The 26206-nt window shown below is 38.9% G+C and overlaps 1 protein-coding gene across 14 annotated transcripts in view; it reads right to left on the reverse strand.

The window, feature by feature from the left end:
* ARMC8 (armadillo repeat containing 8) overlaps positions 1–26206 on the reverse strand; it is a 76703-nt gene that overhangs the window by 32506 nt on the left and 17991 nt on the right. For 6 of the 14 annotated variants that reach the window (XM_068955228.1, XM_068955233.1, XM_068955231.1 and 3 more), the window contains 4 exons: positions 9143–9285; positions 8944–9041; positions 3683–3775; positions 297–356 (listed from right to left, as the gene is read on the reverse strand). In XM_068955228.1, coding sequence (XP_068811329.1) covers positions 297–356; positions 3683–3775; positions 8944–9041; positions 9143–9285 — 394 coding nt within the window. Of the gene's footprint in view, positions 1–296; positions 357–3682; positions 3776–8943; positions 9042–9142; positions 9286–14447; positions 14682–26206 lie in introns of all 14 variants that reach the window. The other 8 variants (XM_068955238.1, XM_068955232.1, XM_068955230.1 and 5 more) reach the window with 4 other exon arrangements.

Here is a 26206-nt window from a genome sequence, read left to right on the forward strand (position 1 = left end):
CCTTAATTTTCTGCTCAAACCCAGCTGAGTCTATGGGCGACCCTAAACACCCTAGTATACATTACGTTGCTTTATTTTCACATTTCTGAGGTACAGCTGAAATCAGATTCCCTTTAAATTCAAAAGGACATCCATTGACCATTCTTTACCTCTACAGACCAAAAAAAGCATGAAAACTACTTTTAGCTGTAACATATCTGGTGCTTTAAGAGATGCTTCAGCTGCTACTGCCACCAAGAGCTTTCTACCAAAAAACGCAATTAAAATAGCATGGTTGAAGGAGGAAAACAACTTACATTGGCACACAGAAGTGGCTGAGGCAATGATTTAAAGCCGCAGCTATGCCAGTGTTGGAGCTGAAGAACAGATATTAAAATACGTGAAAAAAATGAATAAAATGAAAGTAAAAAAATCATTTTGACCTAGATTGTTTTAGTCATTCACAGATATTACTTAGCTAGACATTCAGGGCCAAATCTTCAATGAGATGCAAAGGGTATACTATGTGCAAAGAGCACAGAGGTGACGTTTGGGTGTACTCATACTGCATAACTAGAAGTACATACAAATATCCAGGCTGCACACACAAGTCCAGCTTGCTTATTATATGATCTGATTGAGAATTAACCCACAAATAGGGATAGCTTCAAATATAAAGACTTGAGAATATAATGCATCCTTCCTCGTCAATCCCAAATATCGCTGACACCGGTTAACAGCAAGGCATTTTGGTTTTGTTTTACTTCCGCTACATTGACAGAGTTCGAGGAGCCAGTTCTATTATAGTGACATTTTTCTCCAAAGGTGATTGAGAGCTGTAATACCTCAGGAAGAGAAATCACAGTTCTTGCATGATTTGCATCATAAGAAGCCCATTTTCAAGAAAGCAGTAGGATCGAAAAATGTAACGATTCATTCAGTAACGAGATTTTCAAAACAGATTTCTAAATACAAATGTACCTTTCTTCAGGCATCCAGCACCAGGCCTAGGATCACATACGAAAACTTTCTCAGAACAGGACTTAGGAGGAACTGCCTTGATTACAGGCTTTATCCTGGACCTTTCCCAGAAAGAAGTTTTTAATTTTCAGTTGGTGGTGAAAGTATTAGTTATGCAGAGATATCACCATATTCAAATATAATATCCAGCACTATCTCTGCAAATTATTCATACTACCGTTTGTTTCCAAATGCATGTCTCACCTTCTTAATTTGACTATTAAAATAGTAAAGCTTACCTACTCACGTCACTTTCTCTGGAAATAAGTCAACTGTGACAGAGAGAATCTTAAAAAGTAAATTTTGACTTGCATTTTAAAATGCATTGCACATTAACCTGATTTCAGTTTACTCAGTGTTGCTTATGGGGAGAGAGAGAGTCCTGGCTGGGTACATTATGAACTGCACCCACTTCCCCCGTAAATCACCACTTTTCCTTGCTTAGGCATGGCCCTTCTCCAGGGTCAACACTTTCCACCAGTCAACTTTAACTCTAAAAATGCAGGGAAAAGCAGTAAAAGCATGCAGTACAAACAGAAAGCAACAGTAAGATGCTAATAACTTGAATAAAGGATTTCCTAGCTGTGGAAAACAGGCTGAGGTTTTTCACTGAAATTCGAGCAGGAGAGAGAGAGAGAGAGAGAGAAAGAGAGAGAGAGAGAGAGAGAGAAAGAGAGAGAGAAAGGAACCCAAGAAGCCGAACCCAACCGAAACTCTCAGGCCAGGAAAAGAGAAAGTATATGCACAAGAACTAAGCAGAGAACAGTATGTAGGAATACTGCTCATTAGTTTAACGAAAAATCTATTCAGAGGAGGGAAAAGAAAATAAAAGCTTGCACACCTCCTATATGCTAAGGCTTACCTAAAAACTAAAACTTATAACCACCCATTTCTGCAGGAAAAAATCAGAAAGGTTCTCTCAGTCTTTTGAGGACAGAGTCTTCATTAAACGTGCTGTCAATACTGAAATTTTCAGGAGTATTTGTATGATAAAAATATAGTTTGTCTGAGATGTATTTTGTTATATCTGAACATATAGCAATTGACCTTTTGTTTTGGTTACCAGATCTGAAACCCCAAATTTAAGCAACATAAAGGAGGGGACATTTTAGGGTTTCTCTCAGCTACATTTGCCTGGAAAAGACAAAAACGAGTTCTTGATCAATTTTGGATTTCTGATGATATTTACTCAACCTCAAATATTTTTCTTTGCTTTGCTGCTAATACTTAGTCTATAAATGTAACTATTTCCTATTATTCAGATCCATGCAGTTTCCTTTTCCTGTGCATTCATGTTTCTGTCTGTTCACACTAGCAGTGCTTTTTTCCCCCCAGAAGTTTGCATTCCTCAAAACATTCACTGTAAATTTTCTTTGATGATGCAGGCGCTTAAGATAGCATCATGAGTTTGTAAGACCTTTCCTTTTTGCTCTCATTAAGCGAGCAGGCTTTTGTTTTGCTAACTATCTATTTCATACACAAGTCAGCAGGAGTTAATATAGCTACAAGGAAAAAGATAACAATATCCCTTTTCAGGTTGGGCGAGTTACCTGACGCAACTCAGCAGTTTCCATACAGCCAACCTGGTCCACACTGCCGCTGAGCTAGCCTCTAGTTGTAGAAACAGACTTCTAAACGTTTGTAGACCTCAGTCCTGTGTTATTTTTTTGTACACCAATATGGCCCAATTTTTCAACTGTTCAAGCTACCCAGCCTAATATGGAGATTATCAAAGGCCACACAAACATGAACAAATTGTTCTCATCAAGTTGTAGATGCTTATTTTATGCCTGTCGTGAGATCCCTGTAGGTTGTCACCAGGCAGGAAGGATTCACTCGTGTGTCAGAGAAGGAGAACACTAGGGAACAACCAGCCCAAACACCTGACTTGACTGTTTTCCCACTGCCTGCTCCACATCTTTACATCACCTCTCCTCATCCCAGGACATGGGCATGCTGGATGGACGACTCACGGAAATTAATGGAATTTTTCCTTTTTCAGTTACATCAGGTAATGAAACACAGCTTCAATGTCTTAGTCGCTTTAATTTTCAACTTAAAAAGAGGTCCTAGAGAAGTAGACAACGTTTTAATTCAAATCCCATTAGCTTTGCATTCTTCTTTATGATAATGCTGTTGGCATGAGACTTTGCATAAAATAGGGGGTTGCTGTTTTTAAATTAGAAAAAGTTTTCCCATATCAGGAGATTTGTGCTATATAGCAGGGATTTACACGTATCCGGATAAACCTGTGGAGTTGGACCGAGAAGAGCACTTTTCTCCCTCCTAACCTACAATACCTCTTAGAAAATATCCTCTGGGTTTAAAATAACTGGCTTGAAAGCAGATGCAAGATATCTGCAAAGACATGCTCAAACCATTCTGAGGCTTCCAAAGAAAAAATGAAGTCTTCCTAAAATTACACTGATAATAGTGAGGATTGATCTTTGCCTAGATTGTTGAGTCGGTTTAGCAGCCAAAGACATACACCCTATACAGTCATTTGCATATTTTGCTTTACTGTAGAGAAACTTCTCCCATCCCCAATAAAGCTGTCAGGAAATCCAGGACAATAACAATTCAATCATCACTGTCTTAATGTTCCAGCCACAAAAGGCAACATCATCTTACACAGTTTCTTATACACTGGAAACGCATAGGGAACAAGCATTCTCTTTCTTACTTTGCAGCAATGTGAGAAGATCTGACATATGTATTCTTGTGTATATCGAGACCTACTGAGCAGTGCCATGAGGTGGGAGATAACTGTAGCGTCCTGGAAACAAGTCAGAAAAGAAAACAAGATTAACGCTGTATTTCAGCGCAGTTTGTTAAGAGTTCGTTACTTAAAAGAGTACTCCCCATTCTGTGCTCCATATTCTTAGCAGAAAATGTGTTTCAGAATGAAATAGAGTTCTCCCTTCTACCGAGACTTGCATGGACACAGGACAAGACCATGAAAGTAGTGCAGGAGGGACTAAAAGAAGAAAGTGACAGTTCTGAGACCAACTCTCATGGAAAAAAAATCAATGCGAGTTAGGTACAGAACTTCAAGTTTTTGCCTCTGAAAGGCTTACTTCGTTAGAAAACAAAAACATGAAGAAAAACCTATACTAAATGCAAATGTGGTCACGGAAAGCAACGACTCAAGGAATTTCCTTAATATTTTCTTACTAGAATTGGGCTTTACTTACCTGCTCATTCATCTCAGAGCAGAAGGGATGAGGGAGGGGAGCAAGATGCCAGATGGCACAATGCACAGTCTGCCTTGAATCGGGTGGCACAACTTTCTAGCTGAGTAGGACAAGAGTTTCCCTTGTTTTTAAGTCAAATCCACACTGTTACAGTGTGTGACGCTAACCACAGAGAATGCAAAATAGAGAACAGCAGGAGAAACTCATTACACCATAGTTTCCTCATTACAGCATTTCCAGTTACTACTTAAGCTCCATGATAAGTTAGAAAAAGACAACATTTTAAAGCTTTCAGTTACTTTTAACAGTACACTTTAGTGGGAGCAACAGCAGTGCAGGGAAGGAACACTTGCAACTTTATCGAGTCTGGAAAGGCAGACAACTAAATTATTTACATGAGGCAAAGGGAGCTGAACAGAGGAGATCAAAAACTAAATGAATCTTCCTTTCCAAAGGACTTATGCTATATTGACAAACGTAAACCAGGTTGTTTAACCTGCAGGAGAACGGACGGATGAATTGCAATCCTCTTCTACAGAGAGGTGGCTACTTTTATGGTAGTGAAAGCAACAGCAGCCAGAGAGATGGACCTAATGACTACAGCTTCAGTGGTACGCAGCTTTTAATGAAAAATTTTATTTCTCCAATTAAAACATCACGCTTCATATATAAAAAAAAAATAAACATATGCCTAAGCCTCTCCTAGTCTATCTGTATCATTACATATAACATTTGAGATTAAGCAAAGCTAGTTAATATTTATAAATAGCTATGTTTGGACTATAGCGGACTTATTTTATAAGATTTTGGTGCCAACAATCCAGGCTTGTCCTTCTCAACAGAAAACAAAAGGGCCACAGAGCCAAGAATCACACTGAGAATTAAAAGCAACTTCTGTTTCTACTGCTCATTTTTCAGTCGCTGGAAAGGATCAACATGGAACAGACTCATTTGCCATTTCACAATCTTATAGAAAGTTACTTATTAGAAACTGGAGTTTTTCCAGATACATCGGCCATATGTACATGCTCGTTGCATGCCTATGTGCATAGGAAAAGTAAGGCTCAGAGACTGCATTTTAAGCAGTTTTCTTAGCATCTGGTCTGCAGGAGCTCCATCTGATCTCGTGCCTTTACACGTAGCATATATGCAAGTTGAGATTTCTTCTCAACTCCAGAAACCCAATGGTCTACAAGGAATCGGTTTGGTTGTAGGGCAATATTAGATATTAAATCCTCAAGTACATTGCGATAATGCTCATGGTCGTAATCATAAGGAAGGGTCACCTGATTCTCCACAACTCAGGTAAAACTTGCGGCATGTATTAAATTTCCATGAGAAACCAAACAGAAGCAGCAGATAGTCCAACCTTGCTCTCAAGAGAAATATATGTCACGATCCTAAAAAAAAACTCTGATTGTCAAAACTTCTGAGAGTCTCCTTCCTCAAGTCAAAGGCAAAACAAGGTGAGGTAACGCCCAGGATTCCTCAGTGGCTTAACATATTTGACCAGTTATAAGTATCTTGTCATTTTCCATTAGTCTTGGACAGCTGAAGATACCAAACCAGGTTGGCGCTCAACACAACATACATACACTGCATGCTAAGGGGCTTTTCAGTGATAAAGGATACCTTGCAGAAAACAGCCAAGAAGCCTTGGAGGGCCGGGGAGGATGATGATGAGGGCACCTCAGGAGGAGGCAGTACCGCTTAAAACAAACAAAGCTTCAAAACAAAAGATGCAAGACCTGAAGCCTCCTGCAGGGAGATCACTGACCAGGTAATGTGGCTCATTTTTAAAATTGCAACTAAAAGGATGCAAACGTTAGTCTAAACGTTAAAAAGGCTAATTACATCCATAGAGACACTGCTCTTGCCAGAGACTGGAGGTAAATCCACAGCTGAAGTGGGGGAATGAAGCTGAGAGGAAAATATCTGCATCTGTCATCTTAACAGGGGCCGGGACAGGACTCTGTTTTTGTAAAATTGTCAAAGAGAAACATAAATATCACCATTCCAAATAAGTGCTAACTATTCTCAAAACAACTTACACAATTATTAAATCAAATATAAATATCCACCTCCCATAACGTTACCCGTTTTGCAATTCTATTTGGGACGACATTCCACAAGTTGCACAATTAGTTTACATTTCTTTAATTTTGGGGTATATTACATAAATCAGAGACAACGCTGACCCTGCAGATAAGCTGGCTCCATCCCCATTCAGAACTCATAAACCCCCTCTATATTCTGAGTTTTATTTCCCTGCTGCAATAAGCACATATGAGGCAGAGGCCAGTATCAAGCCCGGCACCCCAACACATCAGAGGAGGAAGTAAAAACTGAAATAGGAAGGATATTGCACCTGTACTCTAATCCTTAGACGGGGGGAATCCCATGAGCCAAAAATATTATAACTGCCACAGTTAATAAAGTATAGACACTATGTTCCTTAATGTTACTAACGCGAACCACCGTTGCTCTAGAAAACCACCGAACACCACAAAGGTTTTGGGACTACAAGCCTGCAAGCAGAAAACCCAGATTTAACTGTTTTTTCTGGGTTTTCATTTGTCCTGTTATGTTCCCTTCTCCAAAGAGGTGGGATTTTAACTTACAAGCATCCACTGTTATATATTGCTTTATAACCATATTTTGCCCTTACCTCAAATTTGGTTTCCTTTCTGCTAACCAGGAAACTCTATGTAAGAATTTATAGATGTGAGTATCCATTCAGGTTCTTAAGGGCAAAAAAGAAAGCCAGAAGAGTAACAACTAATTTATTTGCCAGTTGATGGATGCTGGATGACCAGCTTACAACCATACCTAACCCTTGGGCAATCTTATGGTCTGCTTTGTGCAATTCTCTTTTCTTCAATCAGATATTTGCAGGAACAGATCTGCATTTTTGTCAAGCAATGACTACAACTCACTCGCATGATCCACCACCCCTATTGTGTGACTGATGCACATCTGGATACAGAATAACGCTGGGAAGTCTGAAGTGGTCCCATAAAAGGCTACATGACTTTCCCTGCTTCCCTCAATCTAGGTGAAAGGTTCTGCAGTATCTCTCTACTTGCATCTAACACAAGCAAAGGAATTACCATAAACTTTCATTTCATATCCTAGGCAGCGACCTAGCAATTCAGTAGTTCAGCTTTATCTGAACTTCAGCAACACAGACCACGCACATGAGCATTCTTCACCATAGTTTGGTAGACTGGAAAGTTTTGGCAAAGATGCAAGTAGACAGAAATTGAGCCCCTAACTGGAAGCTCTACCATATAAAAGAGATGGCTGTAGTATGATACACATAGCGATACTGACCCACACGGCACCACGGCCCAGAGGCAAGTTCTTGGATAAGAACGCGCTCATAGCGGATGATGAGAAACATTTTAATTCAGCATTTACGAGAGTGTGCTGTTCTGATTCGAAACACCCTGATAAGGCACTTGTAGAATCGCTGTGACCCTCGACTCTGCCAAAATATGTCTGTGATTTTTATAGTAATTTTGGCATGCTTATCAGAATCTAGGAAGCATATAATTATCTGTGGACATTATGGACCCCGAATTAAATGCTAATAACAACTATATGTGTCAGTATAAGTCTACATAATGTCATATTTTATATACATATATTTTTATATATTTTTAAGTGTACATATATACACAGATATATATAAATAACTTAGATGATCTTTCTAGCAACCGTAATAAGCCATGTTATCAAGTTTAAACTCATAATTTGCAGTTAAAACAATTAAAGATCCACCAATCCATTACAGCGTTGTCTATTTAGTGAGACATATTCAAGACAAATTTCTGACAAATATTTACACCACATTACACGTACTATTACAAAGTTGCTGCTCATCCAAACAGAATTCAGAAGGAAAGAATTAACAAATGGAGCTGCCTTCATCTACGTTACCACTTTGTAAACTGCCTGTTTCTAACAGCAACTGTTTGCAGCACTACTCTCAAAGTGACAGTTACTTTCCAAGGAAATGAGAGCTGTTAAATTAAGAATGCACTTGGATCCCAGTGCTTATCTATTTTCCTCATATTCCTTTTTAACTTTCAAATGATATCTGCAAGATCTATTTTTAAGATATTTCTTTGTAACAGGGGACTATATTCATTTTCCCAAGTTGGAACGGATATAAGAATATCAGCTCTCTAACTAACAACTTCAATTCTCATCCAAGCTTGCATGCTGCAAGCTGAACTAGAGACTATGGTAATGGTGGAGGACAATTTCTACCCTCCAGTCAGTTAACCGTAAACTACAGGTATATAACAAAAAGCAGAGAAATCTTGGAGGTGAAACTCTTCTACAGGAAGTAGAAAAAGCATTCTCACAGTTCGAGTGGGAAGACAGTGTTGGATAAAATTTTACATTTCAGTAACTTCTGTTAGTATAACCGTGATAACAGTAAATAAGATCTATAAATATAATTTAGAGACTATTATTTATTCCTTAAGCTTACATATATAAGCCTGTGCACTTTTGATGTGCTACCTTGTAGCTAGGATGACTTCATATCAAAAAATACTATAAACATTATGCGATGCAGATGCCTTAAATCTAGGCGAGAAACGCTCACATTGTTGGTCAAACAAGCTCTCATTACTACTACAAACTGACAGCAAGACCTTTCACTCCCACCCACTCTATAGGCTTTACTGCATAAACAGCAGTACAAATAAAAGGCCAGAATGATCTGCTTACAACTTACTGCGTATAGTAGATCCTCTGGAGTTACAGGACTGATGAAAATGGTACGGAGACATCGGAGGCAAGCTTCAATAAACTTCAAATCCGGCGACAGCAATCCTATGAATATATACCAAAAATACTATTCAGTTTTGTTATCTTTGCTTGTTTGCGTATTTTAGAAACATTTACTAAAATAGATTGCAATAAGTGAGAAGTACCTTGCAATAAGGCAGGGATAATATGACAGTCTAGTAGGGATTTGACATTGTTCTCTGTACCCATCGCAAGGCTCCCGAGGACCACTGCACATTCTGTTCTCAGTTCTGTGCTGGAGGTTTCTTGCTGAAGTAAGTACAGCAACCTGGAAACAAAATTATTTTTAGAGGAAAATTCAAATGGAAGAAAACCTGTCAGTCAAGTAAAGTAACCTTAAATCCTGCTATGTAAAGAGGATGAAGTCCTTAATCGAAGGACAGAGCCCAAACAAAAGAGAAAGATGAACATTTTTCTTCATAAGAACATGACTGCACAGGTTTGACTTACCATTACGATAAAAAAAAAAGATAACGCCACATTGATTTTTCTAGAAATGTAATATCACATTGCTGACATCCGGGAAGATGCCTTTCAGGGTACCTGGGAGATCCCAAATTTTAATTAAAGGAAATGAGTCTGCAGTCTGATGTCAAAGGGAAAGGGAACCTCATGCATCTCCCCTAACACCTAGGGGCACGATTACCACAACTGCGATGGCTGTTCTCTTTGGGAGTGACTTCTTCTGCATCAGGGCTGCAAAATAATTCCATCATCAAGCACAAACATAGGGCTGAGGGTGACCCGAGTTTTGAACACCGAGAAACAATCATACACTAACATTAAAAAAAAAAAAAAAAAAAACAGATAAGTTTTATGGGCAGGAAGGCAGCTGAATCGTAACTAAACAGGATCATTTCAAGCCTAAAAGAGGAAAAACCTTGCCAAATGCATGTCTTAGGTCTCAAAACTGATTCTTTATACAATATCAAGATGCCTAGGAACCCTTTTTGAACATACCTCAGATTACATCAGTAGCACCTCAATCACAGTAGATGTTACCAAACTTTTTCAGTCTAAACTTGAGTCACATGCAGAGCCCAGAGAGGAACCACGCACTATCTCTCGTAAGCGTATAGCTTAAGTAAGCGTATAGCTTATAACCCTAAGATGACAACCAACTAACTAAGGGCTCCCTAATTACAAGTCTCAGCAAAACCAGAACAGGTAAGATGACTTAGACATACACAACTTATACGTTTTCCTCGATTTTATTGAGCTGAGGTAGAAATATTCTCAATTTAGTAACTCATTACTTTGACTAGTGTAAATTGGTCTCTCTGAAAACCAGCCAATATACTCCAGCCTTCTTCTGGGAAGAAGAGCCAAAACTCAGTATCTAACCCATACCTGCAGGAGACAGCAGCGGAAGTTACTCAGATGAACAGATCACTGAAGTAGTTCACTTCAATCAAAGGAAAGTGAAAAAACAACATGAAACATAGGAGTTGAACACAGTTTAGGAACATGGAACTGGACAAGGCCACCAGGGGAAGTGTGAGCAGCCCCACCAACAGAGACATGGAAGAGTACACACAGCACACTCCAAATGCCTCCTGCTTACATAAGCCAGAAATTGTTCAACATCTCATAAGCTTGAAACCTAAAGTAAAAGGCCAATAGCCATAACTACAGCATGCCAGAGGAAGAGACCTGTGAGATCAAAGACTTCTCTCAATAGCTATAAGCAGGACATTAACTGAAATACACAGACTATCCCAGAAAGATAACAACGTCTTGAGCTCTGGGAGAAAGGCAAAATCATCCCCCAATATTCCTTATCAATTTATTTCAATGAAAAATTATCAAACCTGCAATAAAAAAAGCAACGTGCTGTGCTCTAAATGCACGATAGATGGCAACCAGACCCCTGAGGCGTTCTAGTATCACCTGAAGTGCAAGTTCATCCCTTTTCAGATGCAGCCATCTTCACGGTGGAAAAAAGCTCCAAAAGGTGAACCTATACTCAGGAGATGAAGAAATAATTCCTTCCTGAACACAAAACAGCTGCAGTCCGCTGGCATGAAATTAGTGCTTGTGACAAGTGACACACAAGGCACAGTTATCGTCTCTCCTTTCAACTTCCTTGGGATTGAGAGGTTCAGCAAGTTGATTGGCACAACTTTTCAGAATCATTTCTGTTCTCTTAGATCCCTCCTTCCACAAACGGATCAGGCATAAGGGCACAAAGGTTTCTTCTCCCTACTGTTTTATCTGGAAGGCCATTTTAGAAATTTAATCCTCTGATGTTTAGCAACTTCTAACTTCTAATATAAATCTAGTCCTGACTCACTTGCATCAGTTGGTCTTGTACATGTATTATCCTTCAATTTATATAAGCCTTCTCATTTCTTACAGCGACCACCTAACAGTTACTTCTCCTGAGACGCTCTGGTCCAGACTGTCCATGTGGTTCACTGGAGTTGATGTGCCACAGGCTTTTCATTTTACTGCCGGCCCCTTTCGCGTCGATGGAATAAAGTGCATAAAAAAGGCTCATATTACCAGATGTTCCATAAAAGCATACCTCGCGCATCACTTGTGCAAAATCAAAACTAACTGCACCTATATGATCTGCTTCTGGAAAAAGAACTAAAAATATACTTAAGGCAATTAAATTACATGTTTCTAAAGCTACAAATTCTGGTAGTGTCTCTTTGAAGTATCAGCTGCACTATGTTCAAAGTAACGATTAGTGCTGTTTCTGAAAGACTACAAGAGCAGCAAAACATATAATCAGTGTTATGCAAAATTATTATAAAGAAAAAAAGCACTTCCAATCCTAACGGGACAGAACCACCTTCCATTACTATTACTCATCCACAGAGAGCTGCTTTTGTTCTCTGCTTTCCAGATCAGGCAAGAAGGGACACAAAGCAGAAGCTTCTTCGGTAACGTACAAATGGATCAAGTGATCCTGGCTGAAGTCCATCCTTAAAAAGATGTTCTGCTTGCTTTTTTGGACACTGTGCTATTATATGGAAAGTGCAAGCCCCTCTTCTAACGCTGACTGATATTCGCAGCAAGTCTGTAAGAAAAGCCCCTTACTGTAGAAAATAATTCAACAAGCATTACCATGAGTATATCAGAAGAGAATTCACTTATTGCAGTATACTGTATACCTGTTTTGTCTCAACACCAAGCACTTGCCTTTACTTAATCCTTCTAATTTACGTTGCCCGTTTATGTTCTGTAAACTAACACATTCCAGAGCAGCTTCCAACCCATTCTAACTATACTGCTAGAAACAGTTATGCCTCTTTTGCATCGTGGAGTGTAGTGCTTTATGACACAATTTGGCAAATGTAAACGTTTTTTGCCGATCCTATTTAGAAAGCAAACTGAAAGATTTAACTTCACGCAGCTGGGAACTCAGAAAACATTCGGCTAACAACCCAGCCCAGCCAACGACAGAAACCAGTAACAGCATACACACAATGTTTGATCTCTGCAAAAGGGGTAAAGAATAACAAGAAAAAAGTCTGTTAACTGAAAACAGAGCGGCTTCAGGTATCACAATTTTATAAAGTATTACTTTTAACACTTATTTTAAATGATTCAATATATGAGATAATAATTGTAGTAGAAGTAAAACACTTAATTCCTGCTCTTTTCACCGGGCCTTCTCAATCTTCTCCTTCAAGTGCATTGGGTAGAACCAGTCACTGAATTTCTTTGGACATACCCAAGCTCATTTAGCCTGCACTGAGGTAGGCATATATATTTATAATGCTTGAAACACACAATTGACTCTCCTGTTTGTCTGTTCAGTAGATGCCAAATTCAACCATGCCATCAAGCAACATAAAACTTCTTCAAAAATGGGAATAAAAGCTCCATTCTCCTTAAATCCACAACCATACTTCAAAACAAAAGTTTTCACAGCATGTTTAAAGTTGGGTTCTGGATTTTATTTATTTATTTTTTTTTTCAGTGTAACGTCCTGAAAATCTGCTCTGAGATGCATTCTCCCTGAACATATCACACCAATAACATTTTTGAATTATTCAGGGCTTCGATAAATAACCTGTTCCTTGTATCCAGAAATGTTAAGTCAGGTCCTGAAAAATGTACTTTTTTTTTTTTTTTTTTTAAAAAAAAAGGAAGCTTTCATAAAATTCTAAAAGCATCCTAAATTTTAAAGGTTATTCTCTTCCAAAGAAAATAATTGCTGTTTTCTTTCCCTTTAACATGCAACACTTGGAACAAGATGTTACTGCTATGTTAATGCAGAAGAGTGAAAATGAAACACACTATAATCTACAATCTTTCTATACGTTTAAAATAGAAGTACTCAACTAAGCTTTATAATTAGCAAAGATGAAAACTCTTCAAGTTCAGTTTTACAGACAATAAGTTTCTGAAATATTCATAATATCCTTTTCTACATCTTTAAAATACGCTTGTGCATCAACCTAGCTTTTCCACAAAACCAGACAACTGCATTGTAACAGTTTTACTTTAATTTTCAATGTCATTTGATGTCCTTCACTCTGTAAGTTAAATGACAAACTATATGAAAAGTTAGAAGTGAGGAGAATCCATATAATTTTGACAAACATTACACTGTGCATAACTATTGTTAAACACTAAGAACAAAGACCACGTGCTTTTATTGCCACAAGAAACGCAGGGATCACACACTACCATATCTACTGGTTTAATGTTTCCAGAATCGGCATAGGCAAATTCAGCAGAGATCTGTGTGATACACTCCTTCCATGTATTAAAAGGGTAAAAGATAGAAGAATGCCATGTACATGCAGGGGAGAAAGAAAAAGGTTATCATTTGGAATTTGGAAATGTAGAAAAAAAGGGGAAAAAATTGGAAAAATACTAAGATCCTTGTTCAGAGCCTGCATTTAAGAACAAGATGCTCCTGATTAACCTGGCTCCCTTATCTCCGGCTCCAGGTGTTGGTAGAAAGCCTGTTCCGAACAGCTGTTGAAGTAGCTGGCCGTTCCGCTTCTACCATCACCGGAACGAGGCTTTGCTAGAACCACCAGAGCTCACCTTTGCAGAGCCTGGTAGCTTCAGAAAAACATCAAAAGCATAGAACAGAGAGTCTACAACAGCAAAAAAGTGCCAATGTTCTTGTTCGCTCACTCTTCAACCAGCAATCCTCCAGTAAAGCTTGTCACAATGGGACAGAAAATGAAATAAAGCCTAACAGCAAGATCTTGCAACATCTCCGTGAACACTAATCCAAGTGTAGGTAGTCTAGAAATGCAATATTTGGGCTCTTTCAAGCTTTTGGAAGGTTTCTTTACAAACAACTATGCCTAAAAACCACAAATAAGGTCAGCAGGAGACATTATGTATTTTGAACAACTGACAGGTGAACAACTGACAGGGCTTCAACAAGGAAAATCCTGTAATGCGCACTGAAGAGCAAAATTCAAGGCAAGTAGCTGCTGAACAAATACTAACCAGAGCAGCTTAGCAAGGAAGATAAGTAGTTTAGATTTTCCTTTCTTTTGAATATTGTTGAGGTGGGTGTGTTGCATCAGAGTTGTGCACTGTCAGAGAGACTTGTGATTTAGATCTCATCAATCTGGTCTGAACTTAGGCATCACATAGAAAAACAACGGAACTTCACTCTTTTTTTCGGCATTCCTTCCCACTTGAAAGTTGTCACAAAAATCTCTGAAGTTCTTAACCTACCTAGGGAGAGAGATGGTGAAACTCAGCTGTTAATAATGAATAACGGAGAGCACATTTTCAGGACTTCATCAAGCTCCATAATCAGGCATGGGGAAAAACACCTCAGGGTAACTGTTCAAATTATAGTACCTTGTACTCTGAGGTCTTCTGTTTCAAGTAACTGTTTACCACTGCTAGACTATTTCTGGTGAAGTGCCACTTTGGTAGCTTCTTAACATCATCCTTTGCAGATGTTTGGCTTCTGCAAACGGTCGTGATTACTTTGTCTTCATCCAGAAACTAAACAGTTGTCTTGTCCCACCTGATGATCTATCATTGCTCCATCTCAATTATAGATTGCTTGGACCTCCTTCACAAAACACCCCATAAGCTAAAAATGCTAAAGATCAGCTTTTGTTCCCATCTGCAAGTCAGCCAGCCCTGTAAAGCTACTGCAACGAGCAAGAAAAGGAAAGCTTAAAAACTGAGCAATTGGTTGCAACCTGTTCAAAGGTTCAACACTGATATATACCAAGGTATATAAATAGATAAGCACTTTAACTGAATTAAGATTAGCTGGAAATTTATTATTAACCTCCAATAAACAGATGGATGCATTGCTTGCTGGGATGACCATGACTCCTTATTCTACTTTGGAAGACACCTGTCTTCCAGTCCACTGCAAGAAGGCTTGATAACAATGCCATGGAATCATATGCAATGAATATACAGAGGAAGGTACTACTAAGGCGTAATATTTACTGTTTGCTTGCACAATATTGAATAATTAATGCATTTGTAGACATTGACCTCTGAACATGTGGAAAGTCCCAGCGAGAATCAGCCCCAAATTCTGAATTGAATTAAATCATAAGAATAAATGAAACAAGGGTAGAACAACATACAATATAATAAAACCAAAAACTACACCAACACCGCCACCACCACAAGCACAGCTTTCCAAGTGAAAAAGTACATGGAGCACTGGCAGAAACCAACATCCAGGTGCTTCTCTTTCCTCCAAGAGGTCAGAAACTGGTAGCTGTTGCCACAGCACATCCTGAAGCCAACACCAAGTCCCATGACTTATCTTCAGCAGACAAAAAATGAAAGCCACTACACTTTCATGGCTATAACATGTCCTCTTTATTGCCTAGACAGCAGCCAAATCTACTACATTTGCATGCAAAGTCAGACTGACAAGTCTGAATATTATGCTGAAATGTGAGTTCTCTGGTACCTTCTGAAACACTATTACAGGCCTATAAGAACTGTATATTAATCCTGCAATCGCTAACCAGCAACACTTTTCAAACAGCGTAATAGGAAGCAATCACTGACCACAGATTGTTCCAAGCAGAGAGCTAAGTATCAACTGTAAAAGTACATGAAATAATTTCAGTAAAGTGTCTGAAGTGACAAATGCAATTAAATATTTTTAGATTCTTGCACATAATGACTCAAAAGCACGAGCAATCTTTTTGACTTTAGTCAAAGAAATTAAATAGTGAAAACAACCTCTAAAAATCCTCAACCAATAAAGAGATTGCCAGCTCAGCTACATTCTAAGTTAGGGCAAGTCGCTCAGGGCCTAGTCCAGCTGAACTTTGAACGTCTCCAAGAATTGAGACTGCACAGCCCTTCTGGGTACCTGTCCCAGGACTACACCACTTGCATAGGCAAGAATTTTTTCCTCATGTTCAACCGGAAATTTTCCTGTTGCCTGTGACCTGTTGTCCGCTCACTGCACACCTCCGTGAAGAGCCTGCTTCCATCTTCCCTGTGACCCCCACCTTGTCCTTTCAGTAGCAGGAGACTGCAATTAGATGCCCTCTTAGTTTTCTTTTCCAGACTAAAACAAACTCTTAGCCTCCTTCATCAATTATTCTGTTGTCTGATATTCTGATGTCTCGATCTTACTTCTGAAAAAAAACTCAAGTTCAGAAATGTTACTCCAGTTTTCTTATTCTTACCTTTAAAACAATACATAAGCTTTAGGTGTTATGAAATAAAGTACAGATTTCAAGGATCCTCCTCTTATCTAGCATATTAGCCAAATTTAAATTGCAGCTTTAAAAATCGTGACCAATAATCAATGTAAAATTGTAAATGTTTTTCTCAGGCTTCAAGTTATTAAACACTTAAAACGCACATGAATCCTAAACGGAGATGTCACTATCTCCCTCCTGGAAGCGAGAGGTTAATTCAGAAATTCTAACACTGGTAGCCTGGGCTAAGACTACTGCCAAGCTGAAAAACTATGAAGAAAAGATGCAGCTTCTGAAAACATCATACAAAGCAAAAAGTACTCATGCAAGTGTAAATCAGGACCAGGATCAAGTTATTCTCACTCTTCTCTTTAATGATGACTTTCATTTCAAAAGTGATTCTTGCTCCTCTATGCTGAGCCAGTGCAGTTCTAATTCACCTTTTTATAACACGCAATACTTTTACTGAGCATATGTATCTCTGCTAAATCTCTTCCCAGTTCTTATCCCAAGATGCTACCAGTTCTCTACTGTTGTTTAGGTACAATGATTTTTTTTTTTTCCCTCAAAAGAGTAACTTGGGATTTCAAGTTACTATAACATGAGCTCTCCTCCTCTTTGCAAGTTAAAAAGCTTATGCTCAAGGGCTTTAACACTTCAAATCTGCAATCTGTATGAGCCAAATTTGCTCTGTGGCTCCCTTTCTTTTCTTTTTTTTCCTCTCCTAGACCACTCTGCAAGCCATTGATCAAAAGACTAACTACATCCTTTCTCTACAGCCATTTTAATGGTAGAAAACATGGGATCAATGTACAACCCTTGAAGCCCCATACAGATAAATTTATGGTAAGGGAACGCAGAGCTTTTTAAACTTACAGAGCAAATTATATTGATTCCATCTAGTATTATTTTCAATGTATGACACAGGCTCAAATATTTTACAGGACTAAGCCAGTTACTTTAATCAAAGTAACACAACGTTTGTGAGGTGAAACAAGCTTTTCGATTTATAAAAATTATGTTAATCGGCACTAGATAAGGGAGCGTCTTCATCCAGGCTTGCTTCAACCATTTTACTGCTTTGCCCAAGACTGACGTCTTGTGAACAAGCCTATTGTTGCCATGCTCATTCCACCTACTTTTTTTTAAAAAATCAGCGTGCAAACTTTATTCCAAATCTTCTAGAGATTCCTGTGTAGAAACATTTTTCAGTGTTAAAATATCAGTGATTCAGACAGTTTTATGAGCATCTGAAAAACTAGTAGTTACTTTGCTCAGATCAACCAAATTTAAAAGGTTTTTGTCTGAGGACACAAAGTGCCCATTATCATGGTTGAATTACATTCCCATATCACCACCCATCGTTTAGTATCTGCATATCATCCATGTGAAAGACACTGTCAAGAAAACATTTTTGAATACTTTTTGCAGCTTTTGACTCTTACAGCTCCTTAACTTCGAAATAACATAAAGTTATCTTCCGCATGACTTTTTTTAAATTGGAACTTAAAATGTTAACTGAAAAGCACAACTTAAAGGGTGGCATGAGAGGTACAACTCACATTTACTACTTCCTTTTTGTTAACGCAAATTGCGCTTCAGTGATAGGAGGCTGTACAGCTTTTAAACAAAAGTTGCTTTAACGCAGTTTTGCTGACTATGAATATTTGCCTTGATTCATGCGCGCATCCAAGCAGGTTTAGCAAAATACCTAGCTCCAGTAACACATAATCCTCATGGTGTTTCACAGAGAGAAGTATAATTACGTAGATAGGCTCCGATTCCTGAATTGCTTGGAAGAAAAAAGCAAGGACGTCAAGAGGAACCCTATTAAGGCCTCTACTCTCCACCTCTTTCACCACCCTGAGCAGCATCGTAGCCAAAGCTCCTTCACCCAGGTGCACAGGTCACTAGGACTGGGCACAGATCCCCACCTCGAGTCCTTTATGTGGAGTACATAACACACAAAACTGCAACACTACACACAACCAAGAACAGAACGAGGAATCTGGAAACAACAGTACCTTGCCCTTGTAAGGGTGTCCAAGAAGCGTGGACAAAACACCTTATTAATATATAGAACAGACCTAGTAATAATACAGCCAAACACACTGCCTGAGTTCTTGAAAGAAAGCCGATAACATACCGGAGATCACGAATGTTCTAAGAGATGTGCATAATTGATGCCTAGTACGCTTAATTTTACCACCACCATTGGTCCCGCAGCACAAGTTCATCTGAACACCCTGCAACTTCTGCACGGTCAGCAGGCCATTGCGGGGTGGGGGAATCAGGGCTGAAGGGAACCTTGAGAGATCGTCTGCTCACTGTCCTTGTTCCAAGGCAGGATCACAGATCATTTGAAAGTTACCATCTTGCCTCTTCTTTGATAATTTCACTGGGGGAGACTCATCATACTGCCACCCACAGCAGCCTTTCAGCGCTGAAAAGTGTAGAGGTACAGTACATTACTGCTACGGTGCAGTCTTGCTCTCTCCTATGTCCATGCTCATCTGTCACTCCAATTTATTTACTCAATAAAACAACATTTGCTTTTTGTGAAGGCTAGTTTTCCTGTCGTTAGTGAGCTGAAGCAGCTTCCTGCGCAGTCATACAAACATCAGGGCAAGAGAAGCAGGCGTAGGATATGAGCAGAAGCACAGAGGGTTGGTTCTGGGGGATAACCCTCTTTCAGCAGCAGAGACCTCTTAGGCCAGCTCAGCTTTTCAACTGCCCCCCCCGATATTCTGCCAGCATCAGAGCCACCAAAGACATTTTCGTTAGTACAAGAAAGTCCTATTCCCAAGGCAACAGAGGAAGGAGATGCAACAAGACACGAAAGCTGCATTTCTATTGACAAAGGAGATTTTGGACAAAGGAAGAGAAGAAAAAAGTTGCAACTGAGCACTGAGGGATTAGAGGCAAGGCCATCCACTAATATTAATTTCAGAGAAGAAAAATGCCAGGCAAAAAAGTAAGAAAGAGAAGCTCAAAACACAGGCATGAAGCACAAAGGCCCATTTTAACTTAAGCCGTCACCTCAGCAGATTACGTTTAAAATGGAGGGCAGCACTCAGGACAACGAGGTGCTAACACATACTCTGGACCGATGCCACCATAACGGGCAGGGTCTGTTAGGCAGTTCCAGCGCAGAGCAAAGCAGGCAGCTAAAATCATATCCATTTGATCCATGCTTCTTGTCAAGTTGCTGTAGGTCAGTATGTAGGAGAAGAATAGCAAATGCCACCTGCTGAGGAAGAGCACCCCCTCCTGTAGCCCTATCCGGCAACCCTCCTCTTAGAAATAAGCCAACCAAAAAAAAAAACTCAACTCCAACTCTGAGCAGACTTCGTGACACGTATCATGTTTATGTTGGGTAGCTAAATGGTTTCCCACTAAACCAAACCAAGTTTAAGAGGTGTCAACATTGTCTGGCAAACTGGAGGTCAGAACTTGAGTAGATCCTACTATTTCCTGGCTTTAGATACGGTCTTGCCAAAAATTACTTTATAAATGATGTAACAAGATAAAGGCTCATAAATATTTTTGTGCATCACTAAACAAACCTGGTCTCTCTTCCAGAGAAAACATAACTGCACAAAAAAGTGTAATGTGTAAGAGACATCTTCTAGCAAAAATAATTCCTATATAAAATTAGTGAGCTTATGGATTTGTTAAAACAATCAAACCAACACTTCTCCAGAAATATTAGTTTCTAGCTTCAAAATATTTTTTTGTTCCCTAGAAAATAAAGGCAAGGGCAGCTTAAGAGATTCCTATCCTTCTGCTACAATAGTGAAACTGCTTTTAAAGAAGATTTGGATCCAGTGATTTTTGGGCTGTTTTATCTATAAGTATTTAGAAGTCGGGGGGGGGGGGAGAAGCAAGAGAGAGTTAAAACTGCCAAATCTAATACTGAAAATTGGCTTAATTTTTTGAGCTTAAATTATTTAGCTTAGGAGCTAAATTCAGGAGCTTAAAATCATTTAAATGTTTTAAAATTTCATCTCCCCCCTCCCAGCTTGATTTCTTAACTCTGTTCATTCCTATTAGAAACAAAGATCCTATTAGACATATTAAGATAGGTTATCTGGTGTATGAAAATGTAATTTATCATTCAAAAAATATTAATATTGCCAGCTTCAATCTGCTGTTTCACTAACATTTCTGGAGTCAGCTTTTCTTTAGGCCTCTATCTGGCAATCTTTCTTCCTAGATGCGCAGGAGAGACTTGCAACACACATCATGTCCTCGTGCTTAAGAGCAGCTCAGACTTTTTTCCCCTCTTTCAGAAATGGTGTTGCATAAACAAAAGAGATGGGAAAGAGATGTAGTGTCTCTTTTCCGTAAATGGGGTAAACCTTCAGGGCTGAGATTTCTTCTCCCTCTTCCATCTCATGAAAGTAAGTGGCTGCTCAAAGTAGGGGAAGAAAAAAAAAAAACACCACTAGAAATCCCCCAAAGATGCATTTCTTTAACATGCAATATGTTTGCAAAGATATAATAAGGATATATTAATCAGAATTAGCAATCCTGCAACATTCTTCATCTTTTAGCAAGGAACACACTCCCCAACAAAAGAGGATTTCTTTTTTAATTCTTTGTTTAACAAAGAATTTGAGAAAACAAACTGTCAGATACAAAAAACAGCCAGCAGCATTTGACACCAATTATCATCAGGCATTCAGACACTGAAGAAAAGACAGAGTTCAATTATTCCCTATACCTGTTTCCACTATTCATTGGCCCTTTCCACTTTATAATATTAGAACTTTTCCAGTGAAAGAACTTCTCCTTTTTCGGTGGCTAATTTAAGATTAGAAACTAGAAAACATTCAAAAAAAATCAACTGCCAGCATTGCTAAACTTACTCGCCTAACGAAAAACTCTAAAATCTCTCTGGCAACCCAACCTGGGACAGTACTGAAAACCGAAGGTTAAGTTTGTTCTCTGAAGTAGTTCAATGGTTTTCCTGCCCTAGCTATACAGAAGAAAAAGTAATGCCAGGTCTATGCACATTAATTCCTAAACCACTGCTGTGTAATAAAGCTGTGTTTTCCCTTCTTTACTGAAATTTAGCAGTATCGGTCCGTGGATCTCAGCATACCTCAAAAAAGGGTTTAGAGAACCTTCACCTAAAATCATTTTGGGATAGCACTGGGTTCAAGACTTCTGTATCTAATCATAATCAGCCAATAATTAAACAGATTTATGTGACCACAAGATGTGACCACAAGAACCAAGTACAACATATCTTTGTGTGAATACATATTTCATTTATAATCCCAGCATATAAAATCATGAATTAAAGAATTAAGACTTCAATTGAAGCCATATCCATCATTCAGAAAAGAATGTTTCCTTATACTAGCTAATGATGGGTTTAGAGCTGAACACTCAGGCAAGTGCTAACCCATCCTGTCTGGGCAGGAGATGCTTCTGTCAAGCAGATAATCAGCATTCCTCCAGTTAAGGGATGCGCAATCCTTTAGGAGTTACGTTATCAGAAACACTGATTAGAAGAACTCCTAGAGCGAGCGCCTGAATTCAAGGAACTGAACATTATCTGATGTTTCTCCGAGTAACTCCAAGAAAAGCGGTGAGCCACAGAACGTGCTTTCACTACGCCGTTCTGCAACTACTCTCACAATGCTCGGCGTCCCAGGGCGAAAGTACTCAAGATGCAGAGGGTGCTCTTCTGCTAAGCTCCACACGGCAGGAAGTATCAGTGTCAGGGGTCACCCAGGAATTTGTAATAACATGCCTCTAAAGAAAGAATTCATCAGGATACTTGTGCAAGCCATGCAAAAGCATCCTGCCTAAATTTTATTTTTAAGTGTTGAAACAGGAGAAGGGAAAAAAAAACACACTCTTAAAGAGTTCAAATGCTATCACAGATACGCGATGTCCTGTACTTAAATTTATCAGTTCAATTCTAATTTTCCAGTATTTGCCAGCTGATACCTCATACAAAATCATCTTTTGAGACACTTTTCTTGGGTTTAAAGTAGACATTAGCCTATATATAATGCTTTTTCTTTGCTGACAGACTTTGGTACGTAACAGAATTTTCCAGTTATTAGATGCATCTTATCTTATTAGGTTACACAATTATCAAAAGAAGCAGTCTTATTTTTTGCAAACCCCAGAAGAACATTGCCTGAGCTGAAGGACCTTGATTATGTTTAGCAGTAAATTGAACAAAACGTCACAGGAATGAGTTCTTACTAGTTTTCACTTCCACAGACAATTTAACAGTGCTCCTCGCAGAGCTCACTAATTTCAAGCGGTGGAATGGATAAAAGATCATTAGCTGTCCAGATGTCACATAACTGTCCCACAAACAAATTTAGAAATCAACAATTAACCAGAACCCTGGATAAATGAGTTCGGGAAAGGTTAAGAGCAACTCTACAAAGTTTTCTGAGGTGCCCCTACATCGAGACAGGCCTTTAGCTTTGGGAAGAAGTACACTACCACATTACAGCTCCAAACAAGTGCTTTCTACTATAACACTCCAGAGAGCAACAGGGAGCTGGAAATTGGAACATTTTTGGTATGTGTAGAGAATGATTTAGTGTTTTTATTATCAGTACCGGATGATTAGGTTTAATATTTGACTTTAAAAATTCTGTCTTTGTTTGGAGTAAGGGAATGACTAAACTCAGTGAGGAACTAGCTCTGAAGTTTAACAGATTTTTAACATTAAACTTTCACTAATGATTAGATAAACAATAGCTTGATTCAGGTAACACTTTCGACAAAATAGTATAGGCCAGGGCTTTAATATGTAGCTACAAGGTGCTGGAAGACAAAGCTACATTCGTGACTCAAATGTAGCATTACTTTCTCTGCCCTCTACCATCGAGCAGAAAAAAAGAAGAGAAGAGGAAAAAATACACCAGAGACTTGCAAGGCCCAATTCTTAACTGGATTCCAAATCACTGAATGTCTTATCTTTCAGGGCATCAAAAGTTTAACTGCCCACTTCCTAGAAACCAAAGCCAAAAAATTGCATAGGATCTTCTGCAATATAGCAAAGCAGTCCAGAGGTTTGCAAAACCCTGAATTATCAAAATAACCTATTTTCATGGTCATTTATTTTAATGTTTTATCCAATTCCATCTCTGTACGCCACAGAGTTCAGATTCTTTGCTGTGGAATTCGACAGTACCCTAACCAGTTCATTAATTCAGTGGCCTTACATCTAGCTGCTATCCAGTTTGTAGGTAAGTATATCAGGGAGGCCACAACTTGCCACAGGGGCGGGAGAGAAGGACTACTCAGCTTCCAAAGCTATGTCAAAGAACAGCAAGAGATTCGGATGGCCCTGTTTACCTACTTAAGAGCGAATCTTCAGTTTCCCTATGCCTCAAGTTTTATTAAACTGGAAACGGATATGGGGACAATACGATGATCAGCCTGGAATCCACTGGAAGTTAATTTCTTTTTCCAGCCTCTTCACTCCACCAGAAAGGGGCTTTGATATAACGGGGGCCAGCAGACACTACGGACTGAATGCTACTAAGTGATTATTGTTTCACTGAAAGGCAAAAGTGGTATCAAGATGACTTAGAAAAAACAATCTACGTTTGAGTACTTGGGATTTAGACTTATTTTCTGTTAAGGAAGGAGAGAAAAGCAGCTGACAAAAAGCTTGAATAGGGAATTACGATTCTGAAGAGGTGCCCTATGTTGATAGGCACAAAAGCTGAAGTAGTTGTTTTTATAAAATTGTTAAGTGAAAGAGCACACCAATAATTGCCAGACTTCCTCAGTCTCCGCTGGCATTTACGTGGGGTAGAAGGAAAAAGAAAATTATAACAATTGAAGGACAGTGCAAGAAGTGAACTTTAGGGAAAGCTGACTTACTGTTTTAAGTCAGCCTCTCACTGGAATAACTTGACCTTGTGGTATTAAAATATATTTCGCTGAGCAGACTCAAAACAAAGGATGCTTGCCTACTCCTGCTCTTACGGGGGAAAGATTTGACATTGCAAACTGGAATTACAAAGGTGCTTGTACTCCTAAGGTTTCAGGGGCCATCTCCTGAATTAGAAGGTATGTCAAAAAAGCCAAAGAATTCCCCCCAGCTTGCTAGAGAACAACAGAAGGAGTTCTCCAGCGCAAACTATCTGTAATCTACTCAAGTCTGATTGCAGGAATTCTGAGGAAACTCTAGAGCCTTCAGAAAAGCACCTATGGGCACATGTTGCCACATAAGGTTTAGCCAGTGGGAACTGTCTTTTCTCACGACAACCCAGTCAATTTACCAACATCTGGTCTGAAAAGCATTGACATTAGGTTTCCTGTCATTTGAGGATAACTTGCATTGAAGACAAGCATGATCGTTTACCTTTCAAGATCCTCCCCATACAGTGATTTCTTGGCAGTTAGAGGTTAGCCATATAATTTACTCAGACAGCCAGAAGGTATTAACAGCAGAAAAAAAAAACCATCTGAATTCTCACAGTTGCGCACAGAACAAGTAACAGCAGAAAGCAGGATGAATGAAGGAGCATGAAGTCCTACAACATTTCAGAAAAGGTAGAATCAAGTATTTGGAAGCTAGAGATTCTCTGGCACTTTTAAAATGGAAATCACAAGGATCAATGGGAGTCAAAAATCTCTCTTCTGTTGTAGGAAAAAAAAAAATCTATAAATTCTGCATAAACTTGCAAATGTCCACTTCAATCTTTCAGTCTTAACTGAGGTCTTTTCTTTGTCCTGCTTACGTTTGGTCAGAACAGAAGATAATCCATCATATTTTGGAGGGTTCCCCTCTCCCCAGCTAATCCCTAGAGAATTTAGGTGATTAGCCTTGACACAGAGCTCAATTTGCCAATGAAAAGAAGATACGACCTGCAAGCAAAATGTATTTCTTGATAAGGCAGTAGAAGTTGCCCTCAGGCAGGACAATTTGGGACCAAGTTGCTATTTAAGCAAAAGGATCATGGTGAGGTCCCATACTGCTAATGCAAGTAATGGTCAATGTTTTCCCTTCTCCCTTGCTGCAAATTGTGGCTGAAGGAAAGCTGGAGAAGAGGGGTGAAATGAAAGCTTTACTGAGCAATCCAGTAGCTATAGTTACCTGTTAAATTTGTACTAGTGGAACCAGGATCCAGAAAATGTTAACATCAGCTGAAGCAATATTTCAGCAACAAAGTATGATCAATGATTTTTATCTTCTGAAGCAGGTGGAGAAAAGAAGCAGATTATCTCAGATGTTTATTAATGTTTTCCAATTAAACTTTTAACATAACCTTACACATTTGCACTTGTAAACTCACCAGGCAATTGGCTGGAGGATTAAGATACAACCACTGTCATCCATCATTAATACTGGTAATATTGGAAAATAGAATTCATTCCTGGGCTCATAAAGTTTAATACAAATCACCAAGACTACTTTAAAGAATTTCATGAAATTCCAAATTAAAAGCATTACTCAACAGCCTGTTCTGTAATATATGAGTTTAACAGATATTTCAAGTCTCTCAGTTACATTAAAGAAAGTAAGCAGCAAACTACAATTGTCAAAGATAAAACAGAAACGGC

The sequence above is a fragment of the Struthio camelus genome, chromosome 9, assembly GCF_040807025.1.
Source record: "Struthio camelus isolate bStrCam1 chromosome 9, bStrCam1.hap1, whole genome shotgun sequence".
Classification (NCBI taxonomy): Eukaryota; Metazoa; Chordata; class Aves; order Struthioniformes; family Struthionidae; genus Struthio; species Struthio camelus.